The sequence below is a fragment of the Nerophis lumbriciformis genome, linkage group LG21, assembly GCF_033978685.3.
Source record: "Nerophis lumbriciformis linkage group LG21, RoL_Nlum_v2.1, whole genome shotgun sequence".
Classification (NCBI taxonomy): domain Eukaryota; kingdom Metazoa; phylum Chordata; class Actinopteri; order Syngnathiformes; family Syngnathidae; genus Nerophis; species Nerophis lumbriciformis.
In genome coordinates, this window is record NC_084568.2 from 25,536,184 (window position 1) to 25,553,744 (window position 17,561).

Below are 17,561 nucleotides of genomic sequence, written 5' to 3' on the forward strand. Positions count from 1 at the left end.
GAAATGACTGAAAACTGTCAAAAGTAGCTATCCTCTGTAAAACCAGGCAAGCATATGCATTCCGAACCAGAACATGAAGATGATGTGTTTGCTTTTCCACTATGGCCTCACATGTTCAACTGGAGGATGAGCTCAGTCACGCAATGTAACACCCAGGTACTGTCGGTGTAGTCTGTGATAAAGCTGCCATGATGTCATTCAGCAGCACCAAGATTAGAGATGGGTATCGTACACATTTGAACCGATACGGTAACAATTCCTGGTTCCTGGGAATCAATACCGGTACTCAGCGGCAACAATTTTCGGTACTTTTGTGTGTATCAACAGATATAATTGTTTTTGATGATAAAATCTAATTTTTATTGCAACATTTAAAAATGAGCCGACTATTATAACTGCTGTCCAGTTGTTATATCTTCTTTCATTATCAACATCAAAATCATCAAATCAAACTTTATTTACTTTACAGCACTTTTCATACACAAGAAAGTGGCAACACAGAACAAAAGAAAAAATAAGAAAGAAGAGAAGAATACACACACACGCAGCGTGTACTGTAGTTATTGACAGTAACAATAACTAAAATAACACCATTTAAAAAAAAGTATGAAACACACAAAGTATTGGTAAAAAATACCATATAAATAATACAATGATACATTAATAACAATAAGAGAATATTAGTAGTAATCATAGCCATAATTAAAAAAAGAAAATTAATAAAAAACAAAATGAGAGACTGTATAGTAGTAATAATAGCAATAAATAACAAAGGAAATGAATAAAAACATAACAATGAGAGAATATTAGTAGTAACAATAGAAATAAATAAAAAAGAAAATAACAATAAAAACTTAAGAAGAGTTTAACATGATCAGTAAAAAAAATGTGTCTTTGGATGGCAGAAGTGTATAGTTGTTGTTATCTAACGTTGGCTGGTCAGTTTAGTTTTTGCTGTCCAGTATTTTGTTGCGCCCTAAAATGTGTTAATACTGTAATTAGGGTTGTGCGGTACACTTTGTTTGCTTACTTAGTAATAAAAGAAAAGTCGTCTTGTATGTTAAGAACAAACTTACATTAAGAAACATATGTTTAATGTACTGTAAGATTTTTTGTTAAAATAAAGCCAATAATGCCATTTTTTGTGGTTCCCTTTATTTAGAAAAGTATCGAAAAGTATCGAAATACATTTTGGTACCGGTATAGGTTTCCAAATATTGATATCGGGATAACCCTAACTGTAAGTATTGTACTTATTACGCACCAGCTGTTTGACTGCAACATGCATCTTAGTTGTAGTTTTTATTAACAAACCTGGAGGTATTTAAAATCGCCATGTAAAAATATGCTAATAGCAAAGCCAATGTATAGTAGTATCAAGCCAGTACATTTTTGCAAAAGGCTTACCTAACTCACGTTGGGGTTTTTTTTTGAGTGAATTTTATCGTTCGCATTGAAAATTGCAACATAACTCAGAGGTAGTTTGGCTGAGTCCGTTCTCAGTGCTGCTGGGGTTATCGCCAAGTGCCGAAGTGTGAATGGCCAACGTTCTGTCGAAATGAGCTGCTTTGTCGAAAAAAGCTACCAGTTGCATAATTTGATAGCGGTGTCTATCGATTTAATTTGCCGCGTCCAAAAATGCTACCTTAAGTTTTGATATTTAGATGTCAAATACTGAATGGCTATTATTTTGTTATTTATACGCAGTGTTGGGTTAGTTACTGAAAAGCAGTAACTAGCTACAGTTACTAGTTACTTCATTTCAAAAGTAACTCAGTTACTAATAACTCAGTTACTTACACCAAAAAGTAATGCGTTACTGTGAAAAGTAACTATTTAGTTACTTATTTTTTCTTTCTTTTTTAAAGCTCCAATTAATGCCCTTTTAGCCTTCATTTCAGTACTGTTATTGCACTGGAGAATAATACAATCTGTTGATCAACTTGACATGCATTTGCATCACTCAACTCTGCTAAGCCATGTGGTCTACATACAACACACAAAGACAAAGATATGTTACAAAGGCCAATTTGTTTCTGGCCAGAACAAATTGACAAAACTATTTTAAATAGCTGCAACATAACATACATAAGTAACAAACAGCATAATAACAGCATAGATGTAAACCAAGAAAGGCACACACTACATACACAAAGTCTAACCAGGCATTTTCTTCCTCAAGTAATTCTTATACAAAATAATGTCTGAAACCCAGAACACTACACATTTCCCCAGTTTTAGTTTAGAGATAAGGAAAGATTGGCCTGGCCCACTAGGATCCCTCTTTATGTTTGTGAACTTTATAGTCTATACATTTAGAGTGATGTGATAATCAAACACTCTAGAAGTCTAGAATGAAAGAGTATATAAGAGAATTGACAGCAACGTTCCCTCTCAGGAGCGCACATGTGCAATTGCGCACTGCTCAAGCGTCCTCTGCGCACGGCAAATCTATGCCATGCACAAAATCAAATAAAAAAATAAGCGCATAACAATTTTCGAGACGACACGGACACGACAGAGAAAACCGTTTTCGTCATCATTGTTCAAATATTGTAACGTCTGTCGAGACGCTTTGAGGACATGAATTCCATCCATCACTTTACTGAGCAAAACTCTTTACTGTCGGCCATAAACACATCACCAAAACATTAGTAAAAAAAATGATATCTAGCAAAACTGGTCATTTTCTGCAGTACAAACCAGACCAAAAGCAACTTTGTTATATCAACAGCAGCCGCTCGCTCTCTCACGTGCGCCAACACTTGCACATATGGCACTTAGCCAGTGATGCGTTTACAGCCACACAAAAAGTCGGACAACTCCAACACCACACATAAAGTGTCATTCCAGGTCGTTACACTATGATTTACCAATCAAATGTGTGCTTATTCTAGTGTCATTTATTAGGAATCTTAATTAATAAATATTAATCATTAAATGCTGTTAGTATATTAAAAAAATACTAATAAAAATATATTTTTTACAAACAGGAAGTTGCAGGAATGTACACATGATCCCCTGCTTACATCTCATTGTGCAACATGTGAATGTTTTAATGGGAACTAAATGCAATGTCTGAAAGGGGTACAAATTATTTCCAAAGCAGGACCTCCACCCAGACAAACAATACAAGTACACAGTTCATGAAAAACAATATTTTTTGTTATTGTCATTATAAGTGGGCCTAAACACTTATATTAGAAATAGAAATGACTGCTGTCATTTGATTCTAATAATAAGAGAATGTTGTCTGTCTATCTGTGTTGGCCCTGTGATGAGGTGGGGACTTGTCCAGGGTGTACCCTGCCTTCCGCCCGAATGCAGCTGAGATAGGCTCCAGCGACCCCGAAAGGGACAAGCGGTAGAAAATGGATGGATGGATGGAGATGTAAGTTGTTATTTAGTGAGGTTTGGGACAGGTGTGCTGCTGGTGTAGCCACAGTGTGCCACGTCTAAAGTTGCTCACATGGACTCCACTCAATGCTCAGGGACTTTTTGCATTTGCTCACACATGAACAATTAGAGGGAACATTGATTGACAGAGTGTGTGTACCTTCAGCGGTGAATGGTGGTGGTGGTGGAGGTGAAGTGGCATCAGAGTCTCTGTCTCTCTTTACTAGCTTCATCGAAGCATGTTGCTATGTAGCTTGTTTCAGCAGATTTGAATTGCTGTTTTGGGCAGTAGATGGCATCTTTGATCCAAAGCACAATTTACATTTAACTAAAATGTTATTTTCTTTGTGCTCGACAAAAGAAAAGTAGTGAAAATATCTCCATGTTAGCAAACTCGACTTCTGGCTCCGCCATGATCAGACACGCCCCCCCCCCCTCGCTCCCCACACTCACACTCAGACACACCCACACAGAGCGCATGTCTCTCTCTCTTCTCCGGCTTGTGACACAAGAAGAATCAGAATGACACAGCAGCCCTCCGATAAAACACACTTTATACTACATAAAAAGTAACGTAAAATAACGCAGTAACGCATCATGTAGTAACGGTAACGGAGTTACTGAATATAAAAAAATAACGCGTTAGATTACTAGTTACCGCCGAAACTAACGGCGTTACAGTAACGCGTTACTTTGTAACGCGTTAGTCCCAACACTGTTTATACGATATAGAGGTTGCACATTCTGACAGGCATATATAGCTAAAAGTAGTTGGGCACGACCCTTACTGTCATATTTCCTCGGTACGCACGCAACTTTTGTTTTTACTTCAGTGTTTTCACTGTAATCGTGTGAATGCCCAAGCATTCACACATGTAACATTCTACACCAAAAAAACGGTTTGTTTATTATTATTTTGCCGCAAAACTTTGGCGCCCACAGCCCACAGTTTTCATCCGATCGGAACCGTTCAAGTATCAAAATGTTCTGCTCAACCGCGAATCATGAGCGTCCCCTCCAAAAAATGTTTTTTAAATTCTAGATTACCCAGAATTCACGGTTTTCCGGGTCATTTTTCCCATTGAAAATGAATGGGCCATTTTTCAAAGAACAACTTCCACGTTTCTCAACTGATTTGAACGGTTCCACCATCCGCACACTCCACTTACCTTGGACAATCAAACTACCATTTTCCAAGTTGAAAAAAATCCAGGAATTCCCGGTTTTCCAAAGCCCTATTTTCACGTCTTCCTGGAAAGTTTTCACAGTCCACATTTTTCAACCGTTTTTGACCATTCCACCTTCAAAACAGTCCTCTTAATTGGCACAACAAAGGTTCCTATTTTTCTTTTCGTACAAATTCCAGGAATTACGAAATTCCCATTTAAATTCAATCTGTTACTACGTCAACATTTTTCAACCGTTTTGATCATGTGCTGACGGCGAGACACAGCTGGCAGGTGATTAGATTTCACAGGTGGTACGTGTTAATCTAATCATCTGTTGTCTTTAACAGTAAGCGGTCGAGAGTAGAGGAGGAGGGAAGATTGGGAGTGACAGCAACGTCACGAAATGCTGAAAGACATTTTGGAAAGATCTTGTAAAAAACATTAAAACTTTGTTAAACCTGCACGCTTGGCTCTTGTGCCGTGTCTACAGTGGAGCTGCTAGGAAGCGACTTCCACAGACAATATAAAAACTTCTCCATGTTCCCCATTTCTCAACCGATTGAAACCGTTACAACATCAACACACTCCACTTACCCTGGACGTTCAATTCAGTAGCGTTAGGTAGCTCATTTCAACAGAACACCTGTTGAGTCGAAAACCAGGCGTAGCGTCACGCGCAACCCGGGTACCGTAACATGGCGCCGTTGGATTTTAAGTGAATCGGTGACTGGTAGGACCTCATAAGGCCCCCCACCCCAAAAATTATTTAAATGATGTAATCACTTTGCATGTTAGTATTAATCATAAAAGCAGCAAGTAATCAGATAAGTTGAAATGAAAATGATCTTTATTCTGCATAAAGATGAATATAATTTGTTGTTTAAATCAACCAGAAAATCCTCCAAGCTTTTATTATTTGCATCAAATTACTTGAAATTGAGCAAATCAGTTAAAACCTACTCAGTGGCCTAGTGGTTAGAGTGTCCGCCCTGAGATCGGTAGGTTGTGAGTTCAAACCCAGGCCGAGTCATACCAAAGACTATAAAAATGGGACCCATTACCTCCCTGCTTGGCACTCAGCATCAAAGGTTGGAATTGGGGGTTAAATCACCAAAAATGATTCCCGGGCGCGGCCACCGCTGCTGCCCACTGCTCCCCTCACCTCCCAGGGGGTGATCAAGGGTGATGGGTCAAATGCAGAGAATAATTTCGCCACACCTAGTGTGTGTGTGACAATCATTGGTACTTTAACTTTAACTTTAACTTTAACTTTAAAAGGAAAATACATCATCAATAAAGGCCTGTTTTTAAATTTGTGTATTTTTTTTGAATATATTCAAATCTAATACAGTTGTATTTGTCTTTTTAAAAAGTTATATATTTATACACCTATGTAAAGTATTAAATCAGGGATTCCTAACCTTTTTGCACTCGGGTCCTAACTTTTTCACTACACTCAAATATTTACACTGTATTAATTATTTTCAACTTACTCTTGATTTTTCAATTATTATATCCAATCTACTTAATGTTTAACACAATTAACTTTGTCAAATGTTATCTACAGATGAAATATGAAAACATGTGTTAATCACAAAGATTATTATCAATGCTTAAGTCGGACTGATTACAAAAATTAATCTTAATCAAAGTTAGTGCATAAGAAGGGACTCATAAAAAACAGATGAAAAGTAAATTTGCATAACTTACATTATAACTAAATGAATACTAATATCTATGTTTTTAAATCAGCTATTATAAACTTTAAGTGTAAATGAAAATACAGCTTTACCACTTTAGTCGTAATTTTTGCTCTTAAAAAACATATTTTAGCTGCAGACTTCTTCTGTTTGTTTGATATTGTCATTACTGCCACAAGTGGAGGAAAAGTGTATTACAACTGAGTACTGCCACAACTGAGAACATTTGACCCTCTTGGGCGCGCTCATGGCACAAACACGGAATCAAATAATGTAATGATGTTAATATATTGCCCGTGGTTATATGTAAAATGAGTTAAAGGAACATGCAAACAAAATTCAAAACTCTTTACATGGTAAAAAAAAAATAAAAAAAATAAAAGCCCAATATGAATATAAAACTAAGAAACCGTGGAGAGAGAAAAAAGCAAAATGTCAAATAAAATGTCCAAAACACATCTAAGACACTCAAGACAGGAAATTATGTGTGGAAAAACTGCAGCTAAAGGTCAGCTTTGAGAGTTGTGCTGAAAGACTCTGTAACTCTCCATCCTGATAGCTGGAGCACACTGGAATCAAAATGTATGATTTTTATTATTGTATTATTATATAAAAACAGGACTTTTTTAAATAAGATTGTCTAAAAAATATTTTTTGAGGGACATGCGGTAGAAAATGGATGGATGGATGGACAAAATCATACCAAAATGCAGCCTTTAAAATGTGCATTATATTATGTTATTTGTTAAATAGACCTAATTGATATGGTTCTTGCAAACAAAAGCAAAAATACTCTGTACTCGTCATCTATGACTCCTGTATCCAGGGAGTTTGTTAACGATAACAAAAAAGACAAAAAAATTAATTTGGGAAAATAAAAATATCAATCTAATCATTCGAGTATGGATTATATACTGATATTGCCCTTGGTATTGACACTATTTCGATAAATAGCTACACACCAACAGTGCACTGGTGTTCAGTTAATTATGATATTATCCTCTTTTTTGGACTATTATTAATCTACTTCCTGTTGATATCTGGTTACTTTCTTTAACCTGGTTTCATCTAGACTTCCTAATATTTACTCAGCACTTATTTCTTGTTTTGTTTCAAGCTAGCTCAGCGGATAGCTTAGATTAGCTTGCCTTATTCTCCTTCCTGTTTGCTCTTACTCGGTGTGTAACATGTTTTTGCCACGCCCTACACTCCTCCAGTGAAACGGTACTCGTAAGAATCCATCCATTGTCTACCGCTTGTCCCTTTTGGGTTTGCGGGGGGGGTGCTGGGGCCTATCTCAGCTGCATTCGGGCAGAAGGCGGGGTACACCCTGGACAAGTCGCCACCTCATTGCAGGGCCAACACAGATACACAGACAACATTCACACTCACATTCACACACCAGGGCCAATTTAGTAAGAAATGCTGTTTATTTTTTGGCAATGGAGGATTATTAAAGGGGAACATTATCACCAGACCTATGTAAGCGTCAATATATACCTTGATGTTGCAGAAAAAAGACCTTTTTTTTTTTAACCGATTTCCGAACTCTAAATGGGTGAATTTTGGCGAATTAAACGCCTTTCTATTATTCGCTCTCGGAGCGATGACGTCACAACACGACGTCACATCGGGAAGCAATCCGCCATTTTCTCAAACACATTACAAACATCGAATCAAATCAGCTCTGTTATTTTCTGTTTTTTCGACTGTTTTCTGTACCTTGGAGACATCATGCCTCGTCGGTGTGTTGTCGGAGGGTGTAACAACACGAACAGGGACGGATTCAAGTTGCACCAGTGGCCCAAAGATGCGAAAGTGGCAAGAAATTGGACGAATGTTGTTCAAAATACGAGGGTGTGGGGAAAGCCGACGAAAATGGTCAGTCGTTTGCAGAGGTGGGTAGTAACGCGCTACATTTACTCCGTTACATCTACTTGAGTAACTTTTGGGATAAATTGTACTTCTAAGAGTAGTTTTAATGCAACATACTTTTACTTTTACTTAAGTATATTTATAGAGAAGGAACGCTACTTTTACTCCGCTACTTTTACTCCGCTACTTTTACTCCGCTACTTTTACTCCGCTACTTTTACTCCGCTACTTTTATCTACATTCAGCTCGCTACTCGCTACTAATTTTTATCGATCTGTTAATGCACGCTTTGTTTGTTTTGGTCTGTCAGACAGACCTTCAAAGTGCCTGCCTTACTGGTGACGTTTCACTCCGTTCCACCAATCAGATGCAGTCACTGGTGACGTTGGACCAATCAAACAGAGCCAGGCGGTCACATGACCTGACTTAAACAAGTTGAAAAACTTATTGGGGTGTTACCATTTAGTGGTCAATTGTACGGAATATGTACTGTACTGTGCAATCTACTAATAAAAGTTCCAATCAATCAATCAAAAGTGTGAAGGAAAAAAGATACTTTTTTTATTTCAACCGTACATCCCGTCAAAAGCCTAAAGACTGACCGCACATGAGGACGTTTCTGTCTTCACAATAAAAGTGCCGCTCCGTCGCGCCTGCGCTTTCAAAATAAGAGTCTCCGAAAGCCAGCGCAAACAAGCTAGCAAGCTACGGAGTTTGCCGCCAATATATTTCTTGTAAAGTGTATAAAAACGAATATGGAAGCTGGACAAATAAGATGCCAAAAACCCACCACTTTCATGTGGTATTAGACAGAAAGGAGGAACTTTTCTTCTCCTCCATTTGAAAACTTGGACGTTATCATCACGACAGTCTGATTACAATCAATGCAAGTCATCAGAATCAGGTAATACACCAACTTATATTCTAGTCTTCATGAAAGAAAGGAATCTATATGTTAAACATGCATGTATATTCATTAAAACACCTTTAACATGTAAACAAAAACAGCAAAATAAATAAATATAAATTATATACTGTATATATCAATGTATGTATATATATATATATATATATATATATATATATATATATATATATATATATATATATATATATATATATATATATATATATATATATATATATATATATGATATGAGTGTGTATGTTACTCATCAGTTACTCAGTACTTGAGTAGTTTTTGCACAACATACTTTTTACTTGTACTCAAGTAAATATTTGGGTATTACCCCTTACTTTTACTTGAGTAATAAATCTCTAAAGTAACAGTACTCTTACTTGAGTACAATTTCTGGCTACTCTACCCACCTCTGGTCGTTTGTTTCAAACACTTTACCGACGAAAGCTATGCTACGACAGAGATGGCAAGAATGTGTGGATATCCTGCGACACTCAAAGCAGATGCATTTCCAACGATAAAGTCAAAGAAATCTGCCGCCAGACCCCCATTGAATCTGCCGGAGTGTGTGAGCTATTCAGGGACATAGGACCTCGGTAGCACGGCAAGCAATTGCGGCAGTTTGTTCCCGCAGACGAGCAAGCTAAACCCCCTGGATGTCTTGGCTCACACCGCTTCTACCGTCCCTTAAGCCACCGAAGATGATCAAGAGAAGAATATCGACCCTAGCTTCCCTGGCCTGCTGACATCAACTCCAAAACTGGACAGATCAGTTTTCAGGAAAAGAGAGCGGATGAGGGTATGTCTACAGAATATATTAATTGATGAAAACTTTATTCATTACTCACGGTTTTACGTAAATTATTATACATAAACTATGTTTACCAATAATTTAGCTTAAAAACATTACAACACTTAAAAACAAACACATACCAATCGTTGGTTAGAAGGCGATCGTAGAATTCGTCCTCGCTTTCTCCCGTGTCGCTGGCTGTCGTGTCGTTTTCGTCGTTTTCGCTTGCATACGGTTCAAACCGATATGGCTCAATAGCTTCAGTTTCTTCTTCAATTTCGCTTAAGCCGCTGAAATCCGAGTCTGAATCCGAGCTAATGTCGCTATACCTTGCTGTCCATCCGCCATGTTTGTTTGTATTGGCATCACTATGTGACGTCACAGGAAAATGGACGGGTGTATATAACGATGGTTCAAATCAGGCACTTTGAAGCTTTTTTTAGGGATATTGCGTGATGGGTAAAATTTTGAAAAAAACTTCGAAAAATAAAATAAGCCACTGGGAACTGATTTTTAATGGTTTTAACCCTTCTGAAATTGTGATAATGTTCCCCTTTAACCTCTGTCAGCCGGGGAACCAAAAATAAATGAAGTATTAGCTAGAGGGACGATCAATTGGCACATCCCTGAAAATACTTGCCAATATTAGTTTTTGCTTGTACAATTGAAGGCAAGACTACAAACGGTATTCAGTTTTAAATGGGTTTGAATTTTTACCTAAAGTAAATTATTAAGTTCTTTTTCTTGTCCTATTAATTAGCAGCTACCTGTATCAACATCAATTAGAGCTCAATAAGTTTAAAAACATTTCAACTCCTTTTCTCCTGAACTGCAGGTCACTGATTTAAGGTATTCAACGTTTTTTTTTTTTTAAACAATGTTAATCAACTATTGGAACATTGCTTTTAATTATACGTGTCATTGCAGTTCTTATTCAGTTATTTTTTTGCTTCCTGTGGCTTCTCTATGAAGGTTAATTTGTGTGTTTGTTACAAAAAGTTTTGTTTTGACACACTGATTTAATGTAACTGAATTTTTGTTTAAATATCAAATTATGTTGGCAATTCCATTGAACATTTGTGTGTTTAACAATGTTGTGTATTCTGTGTAAAAAACGTAGTGCGTAAAATGAATTGTAAAAAATTAGAGATGTCCGATAATATCGGCAGGCCGATATTATCGGCCGATAAATGCGTTAAAATGTAATATCGGTATTGGGTGTTTTATTAGCGGTATCGTTTAAAAAAAATTTTTTTTTTTTATTTTTTTTTTATTAAATCAACATAAAAAACTCAAGATGCACTTACAATTAGTGCACCAACCCAAAAAACCTCTCCCCCCCATTCACTCATTCACACTCATTCACACAAAAGGGTTGTTTTTTTCTGTTATTAATATTTTGGTTCCTACATTATATATCAATATATATCAATACAGTCTGCAAGGGATACAGTCCGTAAGCACACATGATTGTGCATGCTGCTGGTCCACTAATAGTACTAACCTTTAACAGTTAATTTTACTCATTTTCATTAATTACTAGTTTCAATGTAACTGTTTTTATATTGTTTTACATTCTTTTTTATTCAAGAAAATGTTTTTAAATTATTTATCTTATTTTATTTTTATTTATTTTTTTAAAAGTACCTTATCCACCATACCCGGTTGTCCAAATTAGGCATAATAATGAGTTAATTCCACGACTGTATATATCGGTTGATATCGGTATCGGTTGATATCGGTATCGGTAATTAAAGAGTTGGACAATATCGGAATATCGGATATCGGCTAAAAGCCATTATCGGACATCCCTAGTTTGAATTGCTACCTAAAGTAAATTATTATCTTCTTTTTCTTGTCCTATTAATTAGCAGCTACCTGTATTTACATCAATTAGAGCTCAATAAGTTTAAAAAACATTTCAACACCTTTTCTCCAGCTGTGAACTGAACTGCAGGTCACTGATTTAAGGTATTCAACGTTTTTTTTTTTTTTTAAACAATGTTAATCAACTATTGGAACATTGCTTTTAATTATACGTGTCATTACAGTTCTTATTCAGTTATTTTTTTGCTTCCTGTGGCTATGAAGGTTAATTTGTGTGTTTGTTACAAAAAGTTTTTTTTTGCACAATGAATTAATGTAACTGATTTTTTTTTAAATATCAAATTATGTTGGCAATTCCATTGAACATTTGTGTGTTTAAAAATGTTGTGTATTCTGTGTAAAAAATGTAGTGCGTAACAATTCCATCCATCCATCCATTTTCTACCGCTTATTCCCTTTGGGGTCGCGGGGGGCGCTGGAGCCTATCTCAGCTACAATCGGGCGGAAGGCGGGGTACACCCTGGACAAGTCGCCACCTCATCGCAGGGCCAACACAGATAGACAGACAACATTCATACTCACATCCACACACTAGGGCCAATTTAGTGTTGCCAATCAACTTATCCCCAGGTGCATGTCTTTGGAAGTGGGAGAAAGCCGGAGTACCCGGAGGGAACCCACGCAGTCACGGGGAGGACATGCAAACTCCACACAGAAAGATCCCGAACCTGGGATTGAACCCAAGACTACTCAGGACCTTCGTATCAATTGATTGTAAAAATATAATTAAGTTTTATTTTGTTTTAGTTTTGAAGCTATTTCTGCACTGAATTTTTCTTTACTGAATTCGTGCACACTGAATTTTCAAACATTGTATTTTAATGAAGTGTTTTTTTAAACGCACACATTTTTTTTCTCACATATTTTTATTCAATTAATTTGTTAGCATACATTGATGTAAAAAAAAAATTCATCACAAAATTCAAACGCAAAAAAACATTTTGTAATGTCCAAAAAAGCTTTTGACACAAATAGCCTCCACACGTCTCTCCATTAAATCAAAGCCAAACCGACCGGATTTGTCAACACGGTGACGTCACGTAGATCCGGTTCAGCACTGCATTGGACCTGAGCCCCACCACGTGATATGATAAAGCCACCAATCAGAACTCAGAAATCCACATCGACTGGCTACAAACGCGGAAGTGGGGCTACAGGAGAAGCCCGCCGCGGGCATATTCCTACGTCAACATTTTACGTTTAAGTGAACTCCGAGTCTCTAGGCTGGCTTTTATAATTATACATTGACACGCTAAATATTTGTACATTGACACGCTAGCTACAATATATATTTATTTTTTCTTTCATCCTGTTTATGGATTTACTGGAGATACTATCATGGGCCTGCATCGTGTTTACAGTCGGAATGTTCTCGACTGGACTGTAAGTGTTACATGTAATGTCAAACATATTGTTACATATATCCTCTCTAAACACATTCAGTTGTCTTTATCATCATTTTAGACAATGTATTGATTCTACGATCATTTGACGGATTAACATGTTGTAAACTTGAGTTGAGTTGAGTTTGAGTTTATTTGGAACATGCATGCATACAACATGATACATCACAATTTCCAGTTCCTGTATTCAACATGTTCGAAAAGGAGTAGGAAGAAGCAGAGTTTATGTAATCCTGCCCCTTTTCCTTTACATAACAGTTGCTAAAACTTTTGTTCACTTCCTGTTTTCAGTTTATTCACAATGTACTCCAAAAGTAATAACATTACAAATAAATACATAAATAATAATGGGGAAAGTAAGTTATATTTCATATGGTGAGATGAGTAAGATTATCTTGAAAATGAATGGATGGATAAAATAATTTCAGAATGTTTATCATGGTTCTTCTTCTTTGTACTTTGTATACACTTTAAGTTTGAAGAGTTTCTTGAAGTGGATTATATTAGTACATTGTTTGATTTATTTGCTTAATCCATTCCATAATTTAATTCCACATACTGATCTACTGAAGGTCTTAAGTGTTGTACGTACGTTTAAATGTTTTAAATCAGTGGTCCCCAACCATCGGGCCGCGGCCCGGTACCGGTCCGTGGATCGATTGGTACCGGGCCTCACAAGAAATAAAAAAATAAAAAAATAAAAAAATGTTTTTAATTTTTAATTTTTATTAAATCAACATAAAAACACAAGATACACTTACAATTAAAGCTGCAAGCAGCGATGGACGGGACCGATTTTGACGGCACATAAAATCCAAACCGGAGCAGTAATTAAAACTATTTGGTCAACTTTTAATCATAAGGCTTCAATCTCTCTCCTGTGCTAGTTTGACACGACAAACGCGCTCAGAGGAGATAATGTTTGAAAAAAGGTGACCGGTTTTTACAAAACTTTTGTTTTGAAGGGGGAATTGCAAACTTCCTGTTGATTTTTGCTGGGGGTTGTCAATACATGCAATGTAGGTCTCAGTGAGACCTACATAGAGGTTTTTCATGTCTCTAAGACATTCCTACTGGAAGTTACAGGCAGTTTTGTCTGAGTTTTCTTCCTAGGAGCAGTTGTGTCTGTATTTTCTTCCTAGGGGGCGCTAGAGCGCAATTTTGAGTTTTGGGGTTGGATTTTTTTATTAGATCACAATTTTTGCCAATCCTGATGTGTGTGTCCAGTTTGGTGAGTTTTGACGCATGTTAAGGGGGTCAAATTACAGCTCAAAGAGGCAAAAGTGACTGTTTTTAGTAAACTTTTGTTTTGAAGGGGGAATTGCCAACTTCCTGTTGATTTTTGCTGAAGGATGTCAATGTATGAAATCTAGGTCTAAGTCAGACCTACATAGAGGTTTTTGTTTCATGTCTCTACGGCAGTTACAAGCAGTTTTGTCCGTGTTTTCTCGCGCAATTTTGAGTTTTGGTGTTTGGTTTTTTGATAAGATCGCAATTTTCGCCAGTCCTGATGTGTGTGTCAAATATGGTGAGTTTTGAAGCATGTTAAGGGGGTCAAATTACAGCTCAAAGAGGCGGCGGAATAATAATAATAAAACCTTACAATAACAATAGGGTCCTCTGTCCCAAAGGGACATTGCGGTCCCTAATTAGTGCACCCAACCCAAAAAACCTCCCTCCGCCATTTACACTCATGCACACTCATTCGCAGAAAAGGGTTGTTTCTTTCTGTTATTAATATTATTGGTTCCTACATTATATATCAATATAGATTAATACAGTCTGCAGGGATACAGTCCGTAAGCAGACATGATTTTATTTCTTTATGACAAAAAATAATTAAAAAAATACCGCTTAAAACGGCTGTTTGCAACATTTACACATGTACCCCGGTCCGTGGGAAAGATTTTCAAGGGTTGACTGGTCCGCAGCTACAAAAAGGTTGGGGACCACTGTTTTAAATGACATTTTTCTCTAAGATTGTATTCCTCCTTTTTTGTTGAGAAGAATTGTTGTATATTCTTGGGCAGCAGATTATAGTTTGTTTTGTGTATAATTGTAGCTGTTTGCAGATTCACTATGTCGTGGAATTTCAGTATTTTTGATTCAATGAATAAAGGGTTTGTATGTTCTCTATATCCAACATTATGTGTTATTTTAACTGATCTTTTTTGTAACACCGTTAATGAATGAAGTGTACTTTTGTAGTTATTTCCCCATATTTCTACACAATAACTCAGATATGGTAACACTAGCGAGCAGCTAGACTGTCTGGTTTGAATGGTTGTCAGCTGCAGTGTTAAAAGTAATGGCCTACTGACTATTATATATGTGCTGACCTCGTCTTACTATATGTACATGTGTGTGTGTGTGTGTTTCATTTGATCTTCTAGGGTCGATGTACAGGTGATGCGAAACTCCATGAGCACTGACCATATCCAGTTCCTGCCTTATCTCACCACATGTGTAAAGTGAGTTTGCTGGCTTATCTGCAACAGTTTTAAAGAGGAACTGCACTTTTTCTGGATTTTTTAAATTCACAATGTAAGACAAGAACTCATGTTTTTATTAATGCATTTGAATTCGTAAAAAACAGCTAGTAAGAGGTGGCGTACAATGCAGCCAATGGCAGTACACTATTCCGCCAATAAAGCCCTCTAAAAGACTCCATTTACATCTCGTGACCTGAATACTAACCAAGTATTAGGGATATTGTTATTACAAGCGCTAACGCCGACAAACTATTTTTAGCGACGCATTGATCACAGAGCTAGCTATCTTATGCTGCTATATTGACATATTAAACTGCTTCATCACCTCTGAGTTGGTAGAAGTTAATTCTAGATCATAAATCATACCTCTCACCTGGATAGTAGAAGGATGTGGCCATAAACCGAGAAGTTGGTCAACTTTGACATCCAGAGATGGCCAGAAGGACTATACTGCGACATGATGCTTAGGCCCCTTCTACACTAAGCCCGGATAAGGTTATCCAGGGTAAATCCCACCTAACCTTATCCGTGTCCACACACAACAATGCCACCGTTTAAGACCCACTCCGTCCGCCAGCGCAATGCGACCTAGTACGCATGCCTGAAAAAATGTGCGCGTCATAGTCACCTCTGACCTGGAAGTGTATTCTTACCCTGTGTTTCAATGTAGCCTATTGCCACATTTCTTTTAACAGTAAACCTTGCTTGCCTCACCATCAGCAGCTGTTAGACTATTGTAGTGCATCACACCTGAGCCATCATACATGAATCATATCTTTAATGGACGTTTGAAAGTAAACAATGTGATAAAGAACATTTTACAACAATCAACAACAGGACACTGTGCTTGTAGGCTGAAATTGGCGGTCGTACTTGACGGCCGCAACCACTTCATGGCTTTACAATAGTTATGGAGTACAAAACTAGACGTTGAGTAATCGCTTGACATACATCGCGGACAATAACTGCAAAGCAGACTGACAGTCTGCTTTGCCAGTCCAAATGCATTCCCTATTTTTCATAGTCTTCCCTTGTCCACGGGAGCCCGCATTGTCGTCTCTTCTTTGAAAAATGGACAAAGTTTTTCACTAAGTAGAATCACAGCTGACCTGGACATTCGAAAGTTCTCTTGCCGTTCCTCTGGCCCAACACACTCGGTGACAAACATATCACACCAGGGTGCCGTTCTTCCAGGGCTTATCCAAAACCCTCGCTCAACATTGCTATGTTGCCGTCTGAGATGTGTTGTATCCCAAATAGCTGCAATCCCCAGTTTTCTTCTCTTAAGGTATTCATGTGTGATTTCCAAAAGCGCCTGTATATGTACAAACCCCGTTTCCATATGAGTTGGGAAATTGTGTTAGATGTAAATATAAACGGAATTCAATGATTTGCAAATCCTTTTCAACCCATATCCAATTGAATGCACTACAAAGACAAGATATTTGATGTTCAAACTCATAAAGTTTTTTTTTTTTTTTTGCAAATAATAATTAACTTAGAATTTCATGGCTGCAACATGTGCCAAAGTAGTTGGGAAAGGGCATGTTCACCACTGCGTTACATGGCCTTTCCTTTTAACAACACTCAGTAAACATTTGGGAACTGACGAGACACATTTTTTAAGCTTATCAGGTAGAATTCTTTCCCATTCTTGCTTGATGTACAGCTTAAGTTGTTCAACAGTCCGGGGGTCTTCGTTGTGGTATTTTAGGCTTCATAATGCGCCACACATTTTCAATGGGAGACAGGCCTGGACTACAGGCAGGCCAGTCTAGTACCCGCACTCTTTTACTATGAAGCCACGTTGATGTAACACGTGGCTTGGCATTGTCTTGCTGAAATAAGCAGGGGCGTCCATGGTAACGTTGCTTGGATGGCAACATATGTTGCTCCAAAACCTGTATGTACCTTTCAGCATTAATGG

The 17,561-nt window shown here is 37.3% G+C and overlaps 1 protein-coding gene across 1 annotated transcript in view; it reads left to right on the forward strand.

The window, feature by feature from the left end:
* The first annotated feature begins 12,875 nt into the window (after nucleotides 1-12,875).
* The window catches only part of slc50a1 (solute carrier family 50 member 1), a 34,807-nt gene continuing 30,121 nt past the window's right edge, over nucleotides 12,876-17,561 (forward strand). Inside the window, exons 1-2 of the mRNA XM_061982556.2 lie at nucleotides 12,876-13,122; nucleotides 15,536-15,613. Of these exons, the coding sequence (XP_061838540.1) occupies nucleotides 13,055-13,122; nucleotides 15,536-15,613 (146 nt within the window). The 5' untranslated portion in view covers nucleotides 12,876-13,054. The remainder of the gene's footprint in view (nucleotides 13,123-15,535; nucleotides 15,614-17,561) is intronic.